This window comes from Rhipicephalus microplus, chromosome X (assembly GCF_043290135.1).
Source record: "Rhipicephalus microplus isolate Deutch F79 chromosome X, USDA_Rmic, whole genome shotgun sequence".
In the NCBI taxonomy this organism is placed as follows: domain Eukaryota; kingdom Metazoa; phylum Arthropoda; class Arachnida; order Ixodida; family Ixodidae; genus Rhipicephalus; species Rhipicephalus microplus.
In genome coordinates, this window is record NC_134710.1 from 229,467,325 (window position 1) to 229,484,514 (window position 17,190).

At 44.2% G+C, this 17,190-nt stretch overlaps 1 protein-coding gene across 2 annotated transcripts in view; it reads left to right on the top strand.

The window, feature by feature from the left end:
* The window catches only part of slo (calcium-activated potassium channel slo), a 196,903-nt gene that overhangs the window by 168,219 nt on the left and 11,494 nt on the right, over nucleotides 1-17,190 (top strand). For both annotated transcript variants that reach the window (XM_075878745.1, XM_075878746.1), the window contains 5 exons: nucleotides 1,598-1,669; nucleotides 4,311-4,337; nucleotides 6,125-6,275; nucleotides 10,320-10,409; nucleotides 16,918-17,086. In XM_075878745.1, the coding sequence (XP_075734860.1) occupies nucleotides 1,598-1,669; nucleotides 4,311-4,337; nucleotides 6,125-6,275; nucleotides 10,320-10,409; nucleotides 16,918-17,086 (509 nt within the window). The remainder of the gene's footprint in view (nucleotides 1-1,597; nucleotides 1,670-4,310; nucleotides 4,338-6,124; nucleotides 6,276-10,319; nucleotides 10,410-16,917; nucleotides 17,087-17,190) is intronic.

Here is a 17,190-nt window from a genome sequence, read left to right on the forward strand (position 1 = left end):
AATTGTGTCCAACGGCATTACATTGAATTAGTATCGTATATGTTTTCGCAACCTGGAGGAGTGATTCGCAACTTCGCGTCACATCAGCTTCATGCGTCCAATGTTTGCTTCATGTTACTAATGTCAAGTTTTCGAATGCGTATGAACCCCTTGAGAGAGTATTCATCGTAAGAGTTCCTTAAAAAAAGTACGATGTTATCTTAGTACAAGCAACCTTATTACTGCCGCATAATTACGTATACATTTGTGATTCCGAAGTACACATGCTGCTCTCCCGAATTTCGTTGTTGCTTCATCAGTAACCTGATTTGGGTCAAATCCTACTGTACGTATTCTAAAAATGCAAGGAACTTCTATCGAAACAACGAACATTCCACCACCATTGTCTACGTCGAAAGCAACATACTCGAAGTACCTCAATTGACAACATAAAGAAATGTTTCTAAAGCAGCTCACGTATTGTGTCACTGTCCTTACTGCTCGTCGAGGATTCCCGCAAGCCTTCTCTGCCGAAAATAACTGCGTTGATGCAAAATGTCTTGCTTCAGGAACTACATAAAGCTAGTTCGGAGGAATTCGTCAAGAAAAAAAGTAATGCCTGCGAACACGAACGCAAGAAAGGAGAGCCAAGCACAAATGCCGACCATCAACTGAAGGTCCGTACCGGGCCGGAAAATAAGGCAGACACAAAACTTGCCTGCGCATGCTCAGGAATGGCAGCGCCACCTGTAAATTAGGCACGCGTGCGTCTCTCCACAAGAAGTAACTGTGCTAACAGTTATCTCGTAGGCCCGTGCGTATGTCTGTTTAATGGTTGGCGATGTCATACCTGAGCATGTACACATAACTTTTTTGTTTGCCTTCTTTCCAGCCACTGTGCGCCCCTTCAGTTGATAGTCGGAGATTGTGTTGCCTGGTTCTCCTCTCTTTTGTCCCGTTTTCCATGCCTTATTTTTTCCCAATTCCTACACAAGCTGCGTTGTGGACAAGGGTAGTTGAAAGAGGTTTAACGCAATCAAATCAGTCGAATGACGAAAGCTTTAGTATACTATGTCATCGCAAAAGTCTCACTGCACGCTCAGGGTTTGATTGATTGATTGATATGTGGGGTTTAACGTCCCGAAACCACCATATGATTATGAGAGACGCCGTAGTGGAGGGCTCCAGAAATTTCGACCACCTGGGGTTCTTTAACGTGCACCCAAATCTGAGCACACGGGCCTACAACATTTCGGCCTCCATCGGAAATGCGGCCGCCGCAGCCGGGATGTGAACCCGCTACCTGCGGGTCAGCAGCCGAGTACCTTAGCCACTAGACCACCGCGGCGGGGCGACACGCTCAGGGTATAGTGCGATACAAGTTAACTTGTATGCATGTTTATCTTCTCGCTAAGGGACCAGTACAAATGGCGAGGAGGTGCTGTGTTATTTGTGACTTCTTTTCTGTCTGTAGCCTGTGTCAAATCATCGTGCGTGCTCTTATGTGCATGTGTCCTGTCTTTAACTGCTGCTGTCTTTCAGCAGGCATTGTTCTTCGGTAGTGCTTACCACTGGCACGTTAGTAACGTGAGTGGTTGTCTTATTCACTAATCCACAGATGAAGGTCTGCATAACTCCAATGTTCCCACTTTCACACCACCCGAAATACCCAAGAGAGTCAAGCTACGAGGTAGTGATCCTTTCACTAACATCTTCTGCTGTAGTTTGCATGCTGACTGTGTTTTTGAACTGCTGCCCGCTAATAGGCGTGTTCTCGAGTGTACTAAATATCGGGCACGCTGCCATCTATGTTGTGTTTTTTCGTAGTATAGCTTATGCAGAGCACTAGTGACTCATTTTATTCGCTTTGCTGTTTTTCTGTCTAGCTCACACTTGCACATCGACAATAACTTGTCGCAGCTGTAGTTGTGTTCTTGTGACGTCTCTGACGACTGTGTGTCCGAAGAATTGTTTTATATAGCTTTTTGTTCACACGTGCACTTTGTAAACCCACCAGAGCAATCTGGACACGCAACACGGTTTCACTGGCTAGCAACTCAGTGCTGAGTCAAATCAGTGGGCGTTTGACATGGTGCTATTGTGACTTCCTGTGGCATCATCGCGCTATTCTAACGATAGGGTAGTGAACATGCTCTAGTTGCATGCATTTTACTGTTGCATTGAAAATAGGGTAAAACGAAACTTTCAGAGATATATAAACGTCTCATACCTGTGCTGCGTTTACTTTTTTTCCCGTACGAGTAAGCGTACTTTCTTTGTCTTCAGTATATCAATCTTACATTAAATTCACTGAGACCAAAGCAGCACAGTAGCTGACCCAAATTGCTGGCTATATCTAGTACTACAATCATAACTTCTGCTATTCGCTCGAAAGTAACACGTGCACCTAGTAACGTCAGTGTCTGATGCTCTGCTACTTGATTGCTACAAGAAAAAATATGGTGCAAAAGCGACAACTATGACGAAGGCTTGTATCTTCTACATCATCCTAGTCATGAATTGTTAACTTCCTAAAAGTGCGAATGAGCAAATGTAGAACACGTCCTTGTGCTTTGCAAGTTCTTAACCTGCTTAATCAGTAAAAGTTATACGTCTCAACAACGAAGCGTGAGAACTTAAGAGAACTACGCTGTTCTTTTTGGAGTTAGCATTATTAAGATGGTTAGTATGCACTGAGCATATTATTTTTTGTGAGAAGGACTCCTTAGATGCTTTTGGTCAATAGCTGAAAACATTACTGCTTCATGAAACCGATGTTGTGGTCATTGAATCGCCACAAAAGACTGAAATGTTTTGATCATGGGCCTAATAACGTGAAGTTCTGGAAAATAATTTCTGATGCGTCATGCCCGCAAGCAGTGTTGTTTGGGAGATATAATTTATTCAATCATTTATAATGTATTGAGAGATAAAGAGAAATAAATGATAAAAAACTGGCATGAAGGTGGACCTGGAGTGCAGCTTGCTGCCCTGCACTGGGGAAGGAGTAAGGGTAGACAGAAGTGTAAGACAGAAAAAGATAAGGAAAGCGAGACAGACGCATGTAAAACAAACTAACAGGACATACTGCTGAGCTAGTTGGCTCATAACTTGAGGACAAAAGGTGCAGCGATGAGTAGACGGGGATGAGTAGACGGTGTACTGCAAACACGGGTAACGTTACTGATGACCCTTTCTTGGAGCGCAGCTCGACAGATCTGGTACAGGGTTCAGTTGAAGACAAATCGGCATTCACAAAAGCTGCTTTTTTCTTTTGATACGCGACATCCTTCGTTCAACCAGTGACAAGTGCATTAGTACAAATATTATCAATAGGCTAAAGATTTATACATGTGTATATAATTGTCTTGTGTTTTTAAGTGCAACAGTCTTGACGTTGCTGTCGCACAATCACCTAAAGCAATGTAGGTAGAATATGGCAGACTAATTTCAACGGAGAATCACCTCAAGACAACTTGCTTTGATTTCTGGTTCTTGAACCTAATTTCGCGAAGGACCTGATGTGTGGGTCATGTGTGGTGAATGTATAACCCTGTACAGGTCCAAGAAAAACATTTTGCCATGTGAGAGTGCACATACTAAACTGAAACTGAAGGCGTTCCAAAAAGTGTTATTTCCTTAAAGAAGACTGCTGTTTGCGTTGCACATTGCCAGAGCTCGAAAAAGGGAGCAGGTGCTTTGATACTCACCTAAAATCTTAGATGGAGAAGTTCAGAAGAAGATGGAAGCTCGTAGGGAGGAAAAACTCTTCAACGCGGGGTGTCGCTGGAGCCGATATTTCGAGAAGCGTCTTCTTCAGACGTTGCAGCCTTGTCCGCTTGTCGAAGCAAATTTTTCATCTTACTCCCTCAGCGTCTTTATGGAGCTAAAGTTGCCAAAAAACTTTGTTGAATTCTTATTTATTTTATGAAGCGAGAAATTTAATTCTTCTCAATTTCTAGGAGCAAACTCGCGAAATAGGAATGAAAAACGTAGACAAGTAGAGAAGATCGCACATATTTCCTTTGTTTATTAAACTGCTGTCTTGAACGCAGCAAAGCGGATGGGCAGCCGCTGTGTATTGTCCAGGTAGTCAAAATTAATAGGCTATGCCATCCCACTGGATGTTTCTACATATAACGGTGAAGGCAACGCTGCTGCTTGCATTATTCGCAGCGTAAACGCATACTTAGGTCTTTTGGTTCAGCGAATGGCATCAAGCATCTAAGGTGTTCACTCTCACATACCACGCAATGCGTGCTTAGATGAGCAAGTGCAAACTGTTCGCTTTTGTGTTGATTTGCACGTTCTGTTTTGTTTTACTCACCTAGTTGAAGAAGAAAGCTTTACCTACACGGGTATGTTCATTCGCTGTTATTTGACAGCACTCCGTGCTTCGCACGTTTCTCGAACAATTATTTCTTGATTTATTTATATTTCTAGAGATAGAAGAAACATTTACTTGTCGCCCTGTGTAGAACCCAGTAGTCCAGAAAACGTAGGCTGCATCCTAATAGGATTTAGGTTGCATGCTACCACACCTATTGCTCGAGTGCTTTAACAGGGTTTGCAAGGTGGTCGAGGCTGAATGGTATAGACAACCTGGCAGACAGCGACCATGAGCATGTGCAAAGCTTTCCGCTCATAGTGTAAGAAGTAACAGGGAATCGCTAAAACGAACATTGCCGAAGCCAATTTTTTTATATGCTCGCAACATTGTTTAAGCTCAGCACTATCCCCGCGTTTATCCTTCATTACCGTTTTTCCCCTTTCTCATTGCATTTTGCATGTTTCGAAACACACTTCATCATCTGAATTAGGATTCCCGATTTCCCAAGCAACTAGAAGGCATGGCCTGCATATGAGTTACTAGAGCTTTTAAAAGGTTACCCCATTAATATCGGGGCGTTCGCCTAAGCAACGAGCGTTAGCCTAAGTTGGGCCTTCTGTAGGGATGATGCCCTCCCAGTGCCTTGTGCAAACTTGCCCTTTAGAAAGCACCAATTTCTATAGCGTTTACTATTGCACACCCTCAATGCTCGAATTGTTCGCGAAGGACGCCACTTATCTGTGGTGTAGATTGTTGGCTCGTAGCTGGAGCCTTTAATCTGGGGGAAGGAAGAACGTATTACCAGCATGAGTAGTAATACGGTGCATGCTAGTATTACAAATGCCTTTTCTAACTCCGCTAGCGCGGTATGTCAACTAAACATTAATAAAGCTAATATATCGGCCTACAATAAGACTTCTTTTACACTAAAACAAAGAAAGAAAGAGAGAGAGACAGACAGACAGAACACCGGCATTCACTTTTTTTCAAATGGGATTTCTGCAATGTTTACAAAAAATACACAATTCACATCGCTCTTTTAAGCAATGTCTTTAGCTTTCACCATACTAAGACAGAACTTCCCACTTCTTCTGGGAAAAACATTAACGTTTATTATGGAGAGTTAAGTTAATATTCTTGTTTAAACTATCTAAATATGCTGTTTGAAACTATTTAGTACTTTAACCTTGCGCTACTCAGTAGTGTGAGCCATAGTTTACCAAAAAACTTCTTGCCAAAGAACATGGTTGAGAAAAAATTGTGATGATATTCATTTTGGACATTTATGAGAAGGTTACCTAATTTTGAATCATAAAAATTGTCCTTTATTTGAGTTTCACAGCCTCTTTAAATTTAACACACATTTTCTCACTGATATACGTTTCAATTTACTAAAACTTTCGATTTAAGAAAACGTATCCTGCCTATACAGCCACGAATTTCATAGCATTGCCTCAAAACACAAAACGTAGAACGCAGCGTGACGCGTGTTTCAGGCTTTTTTTTTTTGTTCTTGTTGTTATGCACCATTTTTTTTACATTTTTTCAATCGATAAGAGACTTCATTTTCGTTTCTAATCACACTACTTCTAATAAGGAAAGATCTTTAATAGCTGTCAAAGTGACCGTCGCCATCATTGTAAAAGAAGCCCTTTTGTTAGCGTTTACGAAGACGCGGCCCGAAATTTTCAAGCGCTGTAAGGATACAGAGGGCATTCGTCCATCACTGCTTGCCCAAAAAGCTCGAGAGAACGGGGCGGGGACGGTCTTTCAGATCATTTTCTTTCTCTTCCCTTACATTTCGTCCACAATCAGCCACTCAGCCTCCCGTGGGCAACAACAACGACCAGAACCGCGTGAGCTCTGCACCCAAGCCAAAGCCAAGTACAAAAAAACACGACCAGAGCAATTCGCTGACATCGCCCAATGAGCGCGGAGGACGCTCTGCTCCCCCATCCTACGCCAGGTAAGCCCTGCGGCGTGAGTCGCCAACGGAGGCATGTCCGCTCGCGCGTATAAGCTGGGCAACGCTCATCAGTCTTGCCACCTCGGCCGTGATCATAGCTTGAATCAATCCGCATGAGTCGCCGGACCAGTCGGAGGCGAACGCCGGCTGTTCCATGCATCGAGTTTCCTAATATACACTAGAAGGAACTCTGGCGCTAGTGCCTATGGGAGCTGCAACGCACGGCGCTTCAGCGAGCATGGGAATGATGGGTGGTACACACATTTGTCTAATCTTTGTACTTCTGGCCTGCTTTTGGCTCCGGCTGTGTTCGTGTGGCTTGGAGTTGTTTTCACACGAAACGAAAATCAGCAAATGTTCAGGGGTTGCGCTTCACCACCTTATTATTTCAGACTTACCTTTCTAAATCGGCTCACGAAGTTCAAAAGGGTTGAATCTTTCTTTCCAAACAAAACCGAAACACAGCAATAAACGAAGCCGCAAGTACGATTCGCCGCCCGCAAGTACGAAGACTAGGCAAATGTGTGTACTACCCATCATTCCCATGGTCGCTGAACGATCGCAGCGACAGAGTCCCCTCTAGTTAATTTTAGGAAACTCTATGGTTCCATGTGCTTCTGCCGAGTGTCGAAAAAGCTTGGAGCACTGCTATTTTTGAACCATATACACTTTCGCACAAAGCAATATAAGTCAACGGGTGTCCTCCTTTCTTCCCCACTTTCGGTAGACAAATTGTGACGCTCGCTCGCCTCACAGCACTTATGGGTTGTTCCCAAATTGCGAAGTACGGCGGTTCTGCGAGCGGGAGTCGACACAGCCTGCGCACGTGAGGTACACAAGAACGTCCCGGCAAGGCCACGTGGTACCTCTGTTACAAAATGGTATACAAGGCGCTTGACTATCAAAGCAAGCGAGGCACATTCGTCTGCCTCGTTCAATTGACAAACGCGACCTCCTTCTCATTTGTTTGTACAAGATCCGAATAGGAATTAGCCTCACCTAACCGTGCGACTTGCCTTTCTTTCCACAGTCAAATCACTTCATTTGCATCTCTTGCGAATGTAAGCACATTTACAGCTACTTCGAGTGGATTGAACTGGCGACATGCCAAGCATGCAGCTGCTGTGTCCATGAGCATATCGTATAACGCCGAACCAGTTAGTTGTGCAAAAGCGATTGGTGGAAGATACGTTCACCTGCGACGCTTACGCGCAACGCCAAAAAGGGTGAATCGTAAAGATTGTCTCAATAAGTATTTTTTGTCCAGACGGCTCCGCAAGCGAAAAGAAGTAAGCAAGTAAAATATAAACTTCTGAATATGTCGCTCCTATGAACGAGGCAAGCCATTGTTAACGGGACTCAGAGCACCTTCTTAGTTCAGTATCTGTCTATCTTCTTGTTGACGAGTCAGAGCTGACCTGCTCGAGACATATTGTCGACTGCATCCGAAATACGGGCTGTGCTGACAGCTGGAATCGATAAGAGCTAGACGTCATTACTGCTGATTTCTGCGCATCGTACGCTTAATCATTTTGAGAAAGTGTAATTAATTATCATATCTGGTGATTCCTCGCTTATCTATATTGATCAGCTGATTTGGATTGAATAGATTCGCATGTTATGTCGTATAATTCACTCTTTTGCAGTAACTGTCAACGCCTTCAAGAAAACAGGAAAGCAGAGCAACGATGCGTTCTAACATTCATGGCGCCTTACTGTTGTTCCTCAACTCACCCCTCTAAATACAGTTCATGTACCATGCTAGTTTTGGGTTGCGTCCACTGAAGACGGGCCTGCATTGATGAACGCAGAAACTTACAAACAAGAGCGTGGGATTGCTTTGGCAGCGCTCTCGTTTGTGCATTCCTGTGTGCTTCGCGGTGTCCCTGTTTTCAACAAGCGTTACTCAAGACCAGTATGCTTATTTACCAAATATAAGAAACAACACTCTTCGTATATCACGGCTTGGAAAAAAACAAATGAATTTTGTCGCAACCTCCAGGGGCCTCATCAACTCGACGTTTCTATATATTTTTTCACACTGTTCTTGAATCTAACGTTTCACTTTCATCCAGGATGCCTGTGCGTGTAGAAGATACAAGGTCGTATTCATAGCCAAACACTGGGTGACGCCGAGGTCATCACAATTTTGCCACAGACCATTACTTGCCATATCACTCTTGCACGCTATAATCAGCTATGGGCCCGACAGTAAGAACGCCTCGATCACTAAGTGGACAGCTTATACATATACTGGTATGAAGGCCTGAAACATTTACTGTGAACTTATTCGCAGGGATCAGGTTTTTTGCAAGGGACAGTTGATTATACATGTAGTCAACAATCTGCCTTAACGAGGCAAACTGTCTTCATTGCAACAGTTTCTTGTGTTACAAAAGGGTGAGTGAGATTACAGCGTTCCCAGCTGCTGTATGTCGTTGCCTGTTGTAAAAATCTGAAGCATCAAACAGGCATGATAACAGGCTTGATAACAAGAACGCCTGAATCTAACGTGCCTTTTGTACACAGATCTTTATTTTTTCACAGCAGAATAGTTTCACGCTTCGAGTGGACGAGAAAAGAAAACATTCATCAATGTTGTAATGACCTTCCCGATAGTAACAGTGCCCATACGTTTCTTGAGAGACTGCTAAATTTCAGAACGCATTGACAAACCGTTTCACGACATCATTCGAAAGGGCATTAGAAGGGCTGCAAAATCCGGTTGATCTATGTCCAGAAAGCTCAAGGTCTTCTTTTTTTGGAGAGCTTGTGGTATCACATGAGCTACTTCGACGGATTCTCAATCTCCCAGAACGACTACACCCGCTATGAGCACTTCAAATTGCGCAAGCAGACTAGGACAAGACAAGTTAAACAGACGCTACACAGCAAATGTGCTTCGGTGCAAATGCTCTTTCTCGCCATTCCACATTAAAAAAAGTAAGCCGAGACGGAACAAACATCTAAACATTAAGGCGATGGTGGACTTGCTGAATTTCACGTTGATGAGGCTCTGTCCGCAATGCTGAATGCTCAATGAAGATTGTGAAAGGAACGCAGGTGGGGGCTCCATTCTAGCAGTACATTAGTGAGATTTGCTGTTTAGCTAGCTCATATAGAATACTTCAACAAACATGGCGCAAGTATTGCAGCTAGGAGATGACCATGCTAGATGGTCGTCTCTTCTAAGGGTTTCAGGTGAAAGCTAAAAAGAAAAAAAAAAGCCCCGAAGGCGAGAACTTTAATGAAAACAAAGTTTTAATGCTGACGCCATGAATAAACACTCATTTTCATCATATAGGGTGCGTGCATTCTTATTGACAATTTTTTAAAGACTGTCAGTTTCGCCAGAAAGCTGACAGTGTTCTGTTAAAAGAGCAGGAACAAAACTTTTTTTTCGCGTGAAGTTTCGGATGGTTCTAGCCACCACACTTTGTTGGGTGACCCGCGTATTGATGCAAGACAGGCGACATTCTTGTACGCCTCTGTATAGCTCTCAGTTTTGTTTTTTTCTTCTTCTTTTCAAGGGCACTTTTCAGGCACATTTCTTTCCCGACGCAAAGGTGCGCAGAAAAGGTACCGAAACAGACTGGGCGCTCTCACATGCCTTGAAGCACGTCTATCGTCAAACCACCGCATCAGCAGCATCCGCTTTGTCGAACACTCGACTCTTTGTTTTTCATTCCTGCCGCAACCTTTCTCAAACTTGCGCACCTCTCGGCACCAGCGTCTCTCCACACACTGTCACTCTCTCACTCGTTCACTATCACTGTCACTTGCGTGTGTGTGAGATGGCGCGTCAAATGGCGGGCAAATGGGTATAGCTCCGCTCGCTTCGTTCTCTCTTTGTTTCTCCTCACTGAGATGCACTCTTTTTTTTCTCGTAGTGGCCGTTGGGTGATTGAAGCGAGCGTGTACATGCACCCACTCGCACTGCGCGCGCGTGTGTGTTTGTAGCAGCCACGCCGCGCGCAGCTTTGGACGAACGCACTCGCGGCCACCTCACAGCAGATTTTTGTGTATGTTCCCCTCTCTTTGCAGTCCTGTCTCTGACACTTCCCACGTCACGCGGACGGCTGCGCCCGACATGTTTGCTGGCTTACACCTTGCCTATGAGGTCAAAAAGCTCATGTATGCTTTCCTCTTTTCTCTATCTCTATCTCTCCTTCGTTTGACTGCCTCTCCCAGCCCCTCTGCTGGCCCATTCGTGCCTTGCCTCTCATATATATATATATATATATATATATATATATATATATATATATATATATATATATATATATATATATATATATATATATATATATATATATTTCTTTTTGTCTTGTACATGCACTGTGCAGGTCGCGATGCACGCATGACTCTCACGCTATGAATGCTTATACTCGTATGTCCGAATGCTTTTCTGGGGTCTCTCCACGCTACGGTGCCCAGAGACCACACTTGAGAACACGATAGCCACCTAGTGAACATATAGATGCTCAGCAGCAAAAGAAAGTCTAAAGCGCAATTTATGTCTCCCTTATTCTCCGAGGCGTACCTCTATGTGTGCTCTTTGCTTGCATCTGGGCCCCTTAGGTGTTTATATGGCCACCTCAAATGTACAATGAGACACAGTCTTTACAAGCTTTCAGGCATTTCTGGTGCTGACAGAACATAGCCGCGAAAAATCGCAGGTCATGTGTTGACGTCACGCCATCGTAGTGCATGCTTTTGACACTCATAGGTCATTTCATTGTTTCTATGCGTAACCATTTACCGGGCTTTTTTTCCCTCTCTCCATACTGCCTGTACCGTTAACCAGAAACTTTACACCATGGAGGCTGCCACTTTTATTGACCCATTTCACCCTACTAAATATTTTCCTCTTACTTGAACATAGTTGCAGTAAATTGCAACCCCAGAAAGGAGTCTCACTCACTACGCTGCATGCGCTACTCACTGCATGTAATGCTCAGAAAGCAAACGCTTAACCTTGCATTGCCGCCTGCGCTTACAGTTTGCCAGAGAACGGAAAGTTAATAAAAAAAGCTATCGCCACTGCCAGCTACAAGCAGCATAATCAGGAAGGTCGACCTTTTTTTGTCGCCGACACTTATTTAAAACCGCTTTTTCTTGTCACTATTTACATAAAAAGTAGTTTCCACAAACATTTTTGTTAAACAGTACATCGGTGCGCACCCCAAGTTAGAGCCCCAAAACGGCAGAAGCCACACCAAAGTTGTGTATACAATTGAGGTAGTGGTTCATCAACCAAGTCCTTAGCACTAGAAGGCTCTGGTAGCTAACGACTGTAGAAATACCTATGTAGCATAGCAGTGCAGGGAATATAATGCCAGGTTTATTGAACCGTGACTCGAGGTCGAGCTACATACATTTCGGCTCAGGTTTTTCTACTCCCTGGTTGCGCTGCGACCCTTTGAAGTGAAAGCGTCATCTTTACGCGATGATCTGTCTCTTAGAAACTGCGAACGAAGCCCAAGGACTACTGAATGTCTAATGTTTTGCAGCGGACAATTCAATGGTGCCAAAAAAAAAACTGCACCTTCAAAAACAGTGAACAGCTTCCGCCATCTCTTTTAACTAAGTGAAGTTTGTAGAATTTGTTTTTTTTTTTGTGGCAACTAGCGAGTTGTTTCAATGCGTTCAGGGAAAAAAAACTTTCTCCAGTGTCATTCTGAAAACAATTTTTGGCTGGCGCTAAATCTGGCTCAATAAGCGACAAAGGGTGAAAGTTAGACAGCAACGCTAAAGTTATAGCATTTTAATATTCTTGGTTAGTTCGGATATTGTTCTTGTTCAAATCAACTTGACAAGCCCGATAGTGACGATGGTTTGGCGGCGGCATGTTTCAATCACGTTACGGCGAAAAGCATTATTCACATGCACGCTGGTTACGCAAAATGTATACATATATGCGTCGTCGTTTTAAAAAATGACGCATTCGAAAGCACCTGAGGCCTTGTCACTGTGTAAAGATACAACAATATGGAAATATGGGAGAGGAGGTTTGATCGAATGCACAGTGTGCCACCGAGGCTTTCAGAAGCAATAACTACCTCTGAGCTGAACGTCGACTACAGTGCACGTATTTCTGATCTGTTACCATTCACACAGCTGCCGTCTCGGTTCGTATAGTGTGATCGATAGGGCTTTTCAGGCGGTGTTAATCATTTTGCTCTGTTCACTTATCAGTCTTTAACAATGGCAGTAGCTTTGCGATCAACGATAGCTTTTCAGTGCTTCAAGCTAAACTCGCCAATGCGCTAGACTCAAAGAAACGATGTATAATTACAAAACCAGCGCCCCATTTTGCAAATGGTAAACAACAGGACAATGTCATGGCCCTGACTTATTTTAGTGTTCGAAATCTGCGCTAATAGCTTCAGCACATTGATTCATCACGCTCAGAGCACACGTTAATATCTTCTCCTGGTATTTCATTTGCTTAGCCACAAACACGATACTCTGCATAGGCACAGCCAGATACAACATGCACAGTTGGTGTCTTCAGCGAATTCTGTCCGCGTTTGAAGCCCACGAGATGCGATCCCTCATCATATTTAGCACTAAGTTAATACGTGCGGGTTGCAGCTGTATTCACTATCATTCGTTAAAACATTTGACTACACTGGTATCCACGGCAGTGGGGATCTGGGAAAATAAACACGTAGGTAAGCCTATCCACGCACAGTGATTTCTTGTACTTGGGCGGACGGAAGGCTTGTGAATTCCTGTTCCTTGATGGCCCATAAGGTTGTATTGGTGCGCAATATGGCCTACAAAACTTACAAACACTGAACAGCATCTGTAGTACACTTACTTGTTCTTGTTGGGGGGGGGGCGGCAGCAGGAGGGGGTAGCCTGCCATACTTGGCTGATTGGAATGAGGCATTATGCAGACGGTGTTCACCATCGCTTTTTCAGACGAACTAAACGTACAAGAGAAAACAATTGGCACACTTTAGGTTCTGTGGTGTTGTTGTACAGCTATTTTAGTGTCATCTATTTGTGAATCAAAAACGCTGACACCTCAGGGCTTGCGCTGCTTCATTGATTAATTTGTGGGTCTTAACGTCCCAAAACCACCATTTGATTATGAGAAACTCCGTAGTGGAGGGCTCCGGAAATTTCGACTACCTGGGGTCTTGCGCTGCTTCAGTCGGGAGGCGTCGGCGGGCAACAGCCTTACCGGTATGCTGGTCTTTTCGAAAATCTTGGCTTTAAACAATTAAGTACGCCTGTTTTTGTTTCAAAAGTTCAAAATTTTCTAAAGAATCTATGTATCACTTTTCCGAAGACAATAAATGCAAGCAGGAAAATAAAAACAAGTACGCATGGTGTTCAAGGAATGCGAAAACTTGAAGTAGAAACACGTATGTTAAGACGTTCTCATGATATTGTAGTTTGAACGATCAACCCAAGTCGAACACGGTAGGCCTGCTTCCCAAATTTAGTCTTGTTCTCGTACCGATAATGCTGTTATTCTTTGTTTGAATAACTTTAGATTACGGAGTTTCAGATCCACATGAAAACAAACCTTAAAAGGTCAAGCTAAACTTACGGCCTGAAAAGGCCGGAAGTTCCAACTACTTGTGCTTTTTAAACGGGCACCTAAAGTCTAAGTAAACGAGCCTCTAGCATTTTCCCTCCATCAAAATCCAATCGCTGCTACCGGGACCGACCCCGCGACGTTTGGTTCAGTAGCTGAGCCCCGTAACTACTGCACCACCGCGGCTGCTGTGGCACTCGAAACTTCCTGGAATTGAACGTGCGTCCCAAATGGGACGTACCGAGTGATTACAGTATAGGTGGCAGGACGTCCTGTATTCTAAGGATACCTGGTAAATGATAGTAGGACACGCCGCTCACCGGCTCATTACTTGAGCAGGTAGCCTATCTGGTCCTTCTATTCGCAGAATGTAAAGGCCTACGGAATTCACGCCAACGTGACGCATTAGTTCAAAATTTCTGCTGTGGAGAAAATAAAGCACGGGAACGTACGTGAATCTATAAATGTGTGGTGATCGATACCATAGTTGGAGGTAAAATGAAATGTTTGTGGGACTGGTTTTGCGCAAACATTCCTCTCGACATGTTCAATTTGTCAGTCTCTGAAAGATATTCACGTAATCATTCACTCTTTTTTCTCGTTCATTTCACAGGGAAGCAAGATAGATGTTTCTTTCTGGTTAATCTCCCTACTATTAATTTACCACTTGTCTCTCTCTCTCGCGGCATAAGTCACTGTCATGCCTCAGGGCTTCTCAGTGACTCCACTTTGTGGCGTAGTTTAACTCAACTGCGTAATAATTGCATAACACAGTCGACATGAATGGTAGCAACAATATAGGCATATTGGACCAACAGCAACCTCCATCAGCCACCTGTATGGAGTCGGAATCGAGCCACCATTCCGGCTCTATATACATTAGTCAACGCAGCCAAGTGGTGATCAGGGCTAGCATTACTTTAGTGAATGTGGTAGCGCTAGAACGCCGGCCACCATTCTCACAAATCACGGAAGCGTACCCTAACGTATACACTGACATGTAATCACGTACAGCATTTCATGTTAAATATGTCTTACTATCCGCTTTCGATTGGGATACCACTCCGACGATTGGCCGTGCCATTTAAACGTTGACGTAGTAGGAATCCATGCAGTGGCTTCAGCGAGCGGATGTTTCCGTTCAACATGTCGTGCAAACGTAGTGAACATTAAAGCCCGTGTGTACTATGGCGGCAATGCCTTGCGCGAGCGTGCGCGATGCGCCATGTAGTTCTAGAAATCCCTGTGTATCTGCTCTTGCCAAGTAATCCGCATGACCCTGCGCGCGAACGCACAGTTTTGCGCCTATAGTTATTAATTGGCGTGCATACAGCTTTCCTTCTTCTATTTGTTGTTGTTTTGTGCTTCATTAACCTTGGCATTCTGCCGTGTCTTTCTGTCTTCTTTATTACGAAATCCTTTGTTAATCTGCGTAGGCGCCGCTTCCTCGTTACTTCTTTTTTTCTCTTCCTCTTCTTCCTTTTCTACATTTCAAACGTACAATCTGATTACATTCAGTACATTTGTCCTATATCTAATAGCGGCTGTATAAAAACAAAAAAATAATCAGCGCTACTGCGCTGCTGGTCAGTCTATTTCTCGTCTCACGGAAGAAGCGCTCTTATCTGTCTGTCACGAAAATACTTTACCACTCATGAAAGAAGCCCTCTTATCTGCATTTTATGAACTAGCTCATCAAGGGGCCCTGCAACACCTTACTAAACACAATCAAGCATCACAGTAGCTTGTAGAGTCACAGTAGGGTCACAATATTCGCGAATGTTTAGCGTAAAAACTTCACCTACAGCCACTATCAGCAGGTTTTCTTGAACAGGAGAGCAGACTTTCTGCGTCAGTGTTTCAGATATATTTCGATAATTTTTTTGTTCAAATGCGCGATGTAACGCGCACAACGTGACTACTCGTGGTTAACTAGGTAGAACTTTTTTTCCAAAGCACAACATCGCATCCGAAAATCTCGTGCTTACCTCGTGAGTGACTGCACGACGGCCGCTCTCGAACAGATGTGGACCGCACTGGGCGCGCAGTCTCATAGTGACGGAAGTTTGATACACAGCATTTAGTCACGCTACTATAATAATAATTGTTGGGGTTTAACGTCTCAAAACCACCACATTATTATGAGAGACGCCGTACTGGAGGGCTCCGGAAATTTCAACCACCCGGAGTTATTTAACGTGCACCTAGATCTAAGCACACGGACCTGAATTTTGGCCTCCGTCGAAAATATGGCTGCTGCGGCCGGGATTTGATCCCGCGACCTGCGGGGCAGCAGCCGAGTGCCTTAGCCACTAGACCACCGTGGCGGCCACGCTTCCATTAGCTCTGCCAAGAATCACTCGTGCCACTATACAATTCTGTTTACTAAATCTCTCCTTGCGCACTTCTACCGCAAACACTGGTAACACTTGTAACGTCCTCTTACCATATCACTCTCACGCTATCCGTGCGATCGCGTTACCATTCGTGTCGAGGGCATCACAACACTCTTGTCTTTTAATTATGTGCGGGCCTTGTAAAATTGTCAATAGCATCTGTATGCGTTGGAACTTATGGGCACCGCTTACTGATTTTTTTTCATTCCGTGCGACTGGGTCGCCATAACCCAGAAAAAACACTGCCCACTGACACAGGCGGCAGATTTCAGAAAAAAAGACGATGCGCAACTCTTGACTCTCTAAGATAGCGTTATCTACAGACCATACAACAGCCACCTGATGATTGGTTGTCAATCTAGACATTAAATAGTAAATACTAGGTCACAATTATCTATAGCACCGTAATTTAATGCCATGGTGCAATTGAAAAAAACAATAATATATTATACCGTGTGCCGTCAATATATAGACAAACCGATAAAAGGTGCTGCAGGGCCTCATCACAAAACGGCTGAATATTAGTGATTGAGTAGATATTCCCACCTCACAAACAGCAGTACTGCAATTATTGTTCCCTGTAATTTTAAATATCATGACTTTCGTTGTGCGCTCTTTTTCACCTTGAGCTGGAACTGCAGAGGCCCCTTCTGCGTGGGCGCCCTTCTCTTTCACTCTTGCCGCCACACAGGCCCACGAGCCGGGGAACCAACGGCACCGGGAACTCGCAGAACGAGAAGCCTTTCCCAGTGGGCCTGTCTGACGACCAGGCGAAAGATTTCGAGAAGACAGAAATGAAGTACGACTCCACTGGAATGTTCCACTGGTGCTCGGCACGCCCCATTGAGGACTGCATACTGGTACGTGCCTCGCTCCACTGTGTACTCTAGCAGGAAACCTGCGCCCACAACATGGACAGGAAGAGGGCGCTAAGGGTGTCTTGGCAAACCGCTGTGCGGAACTT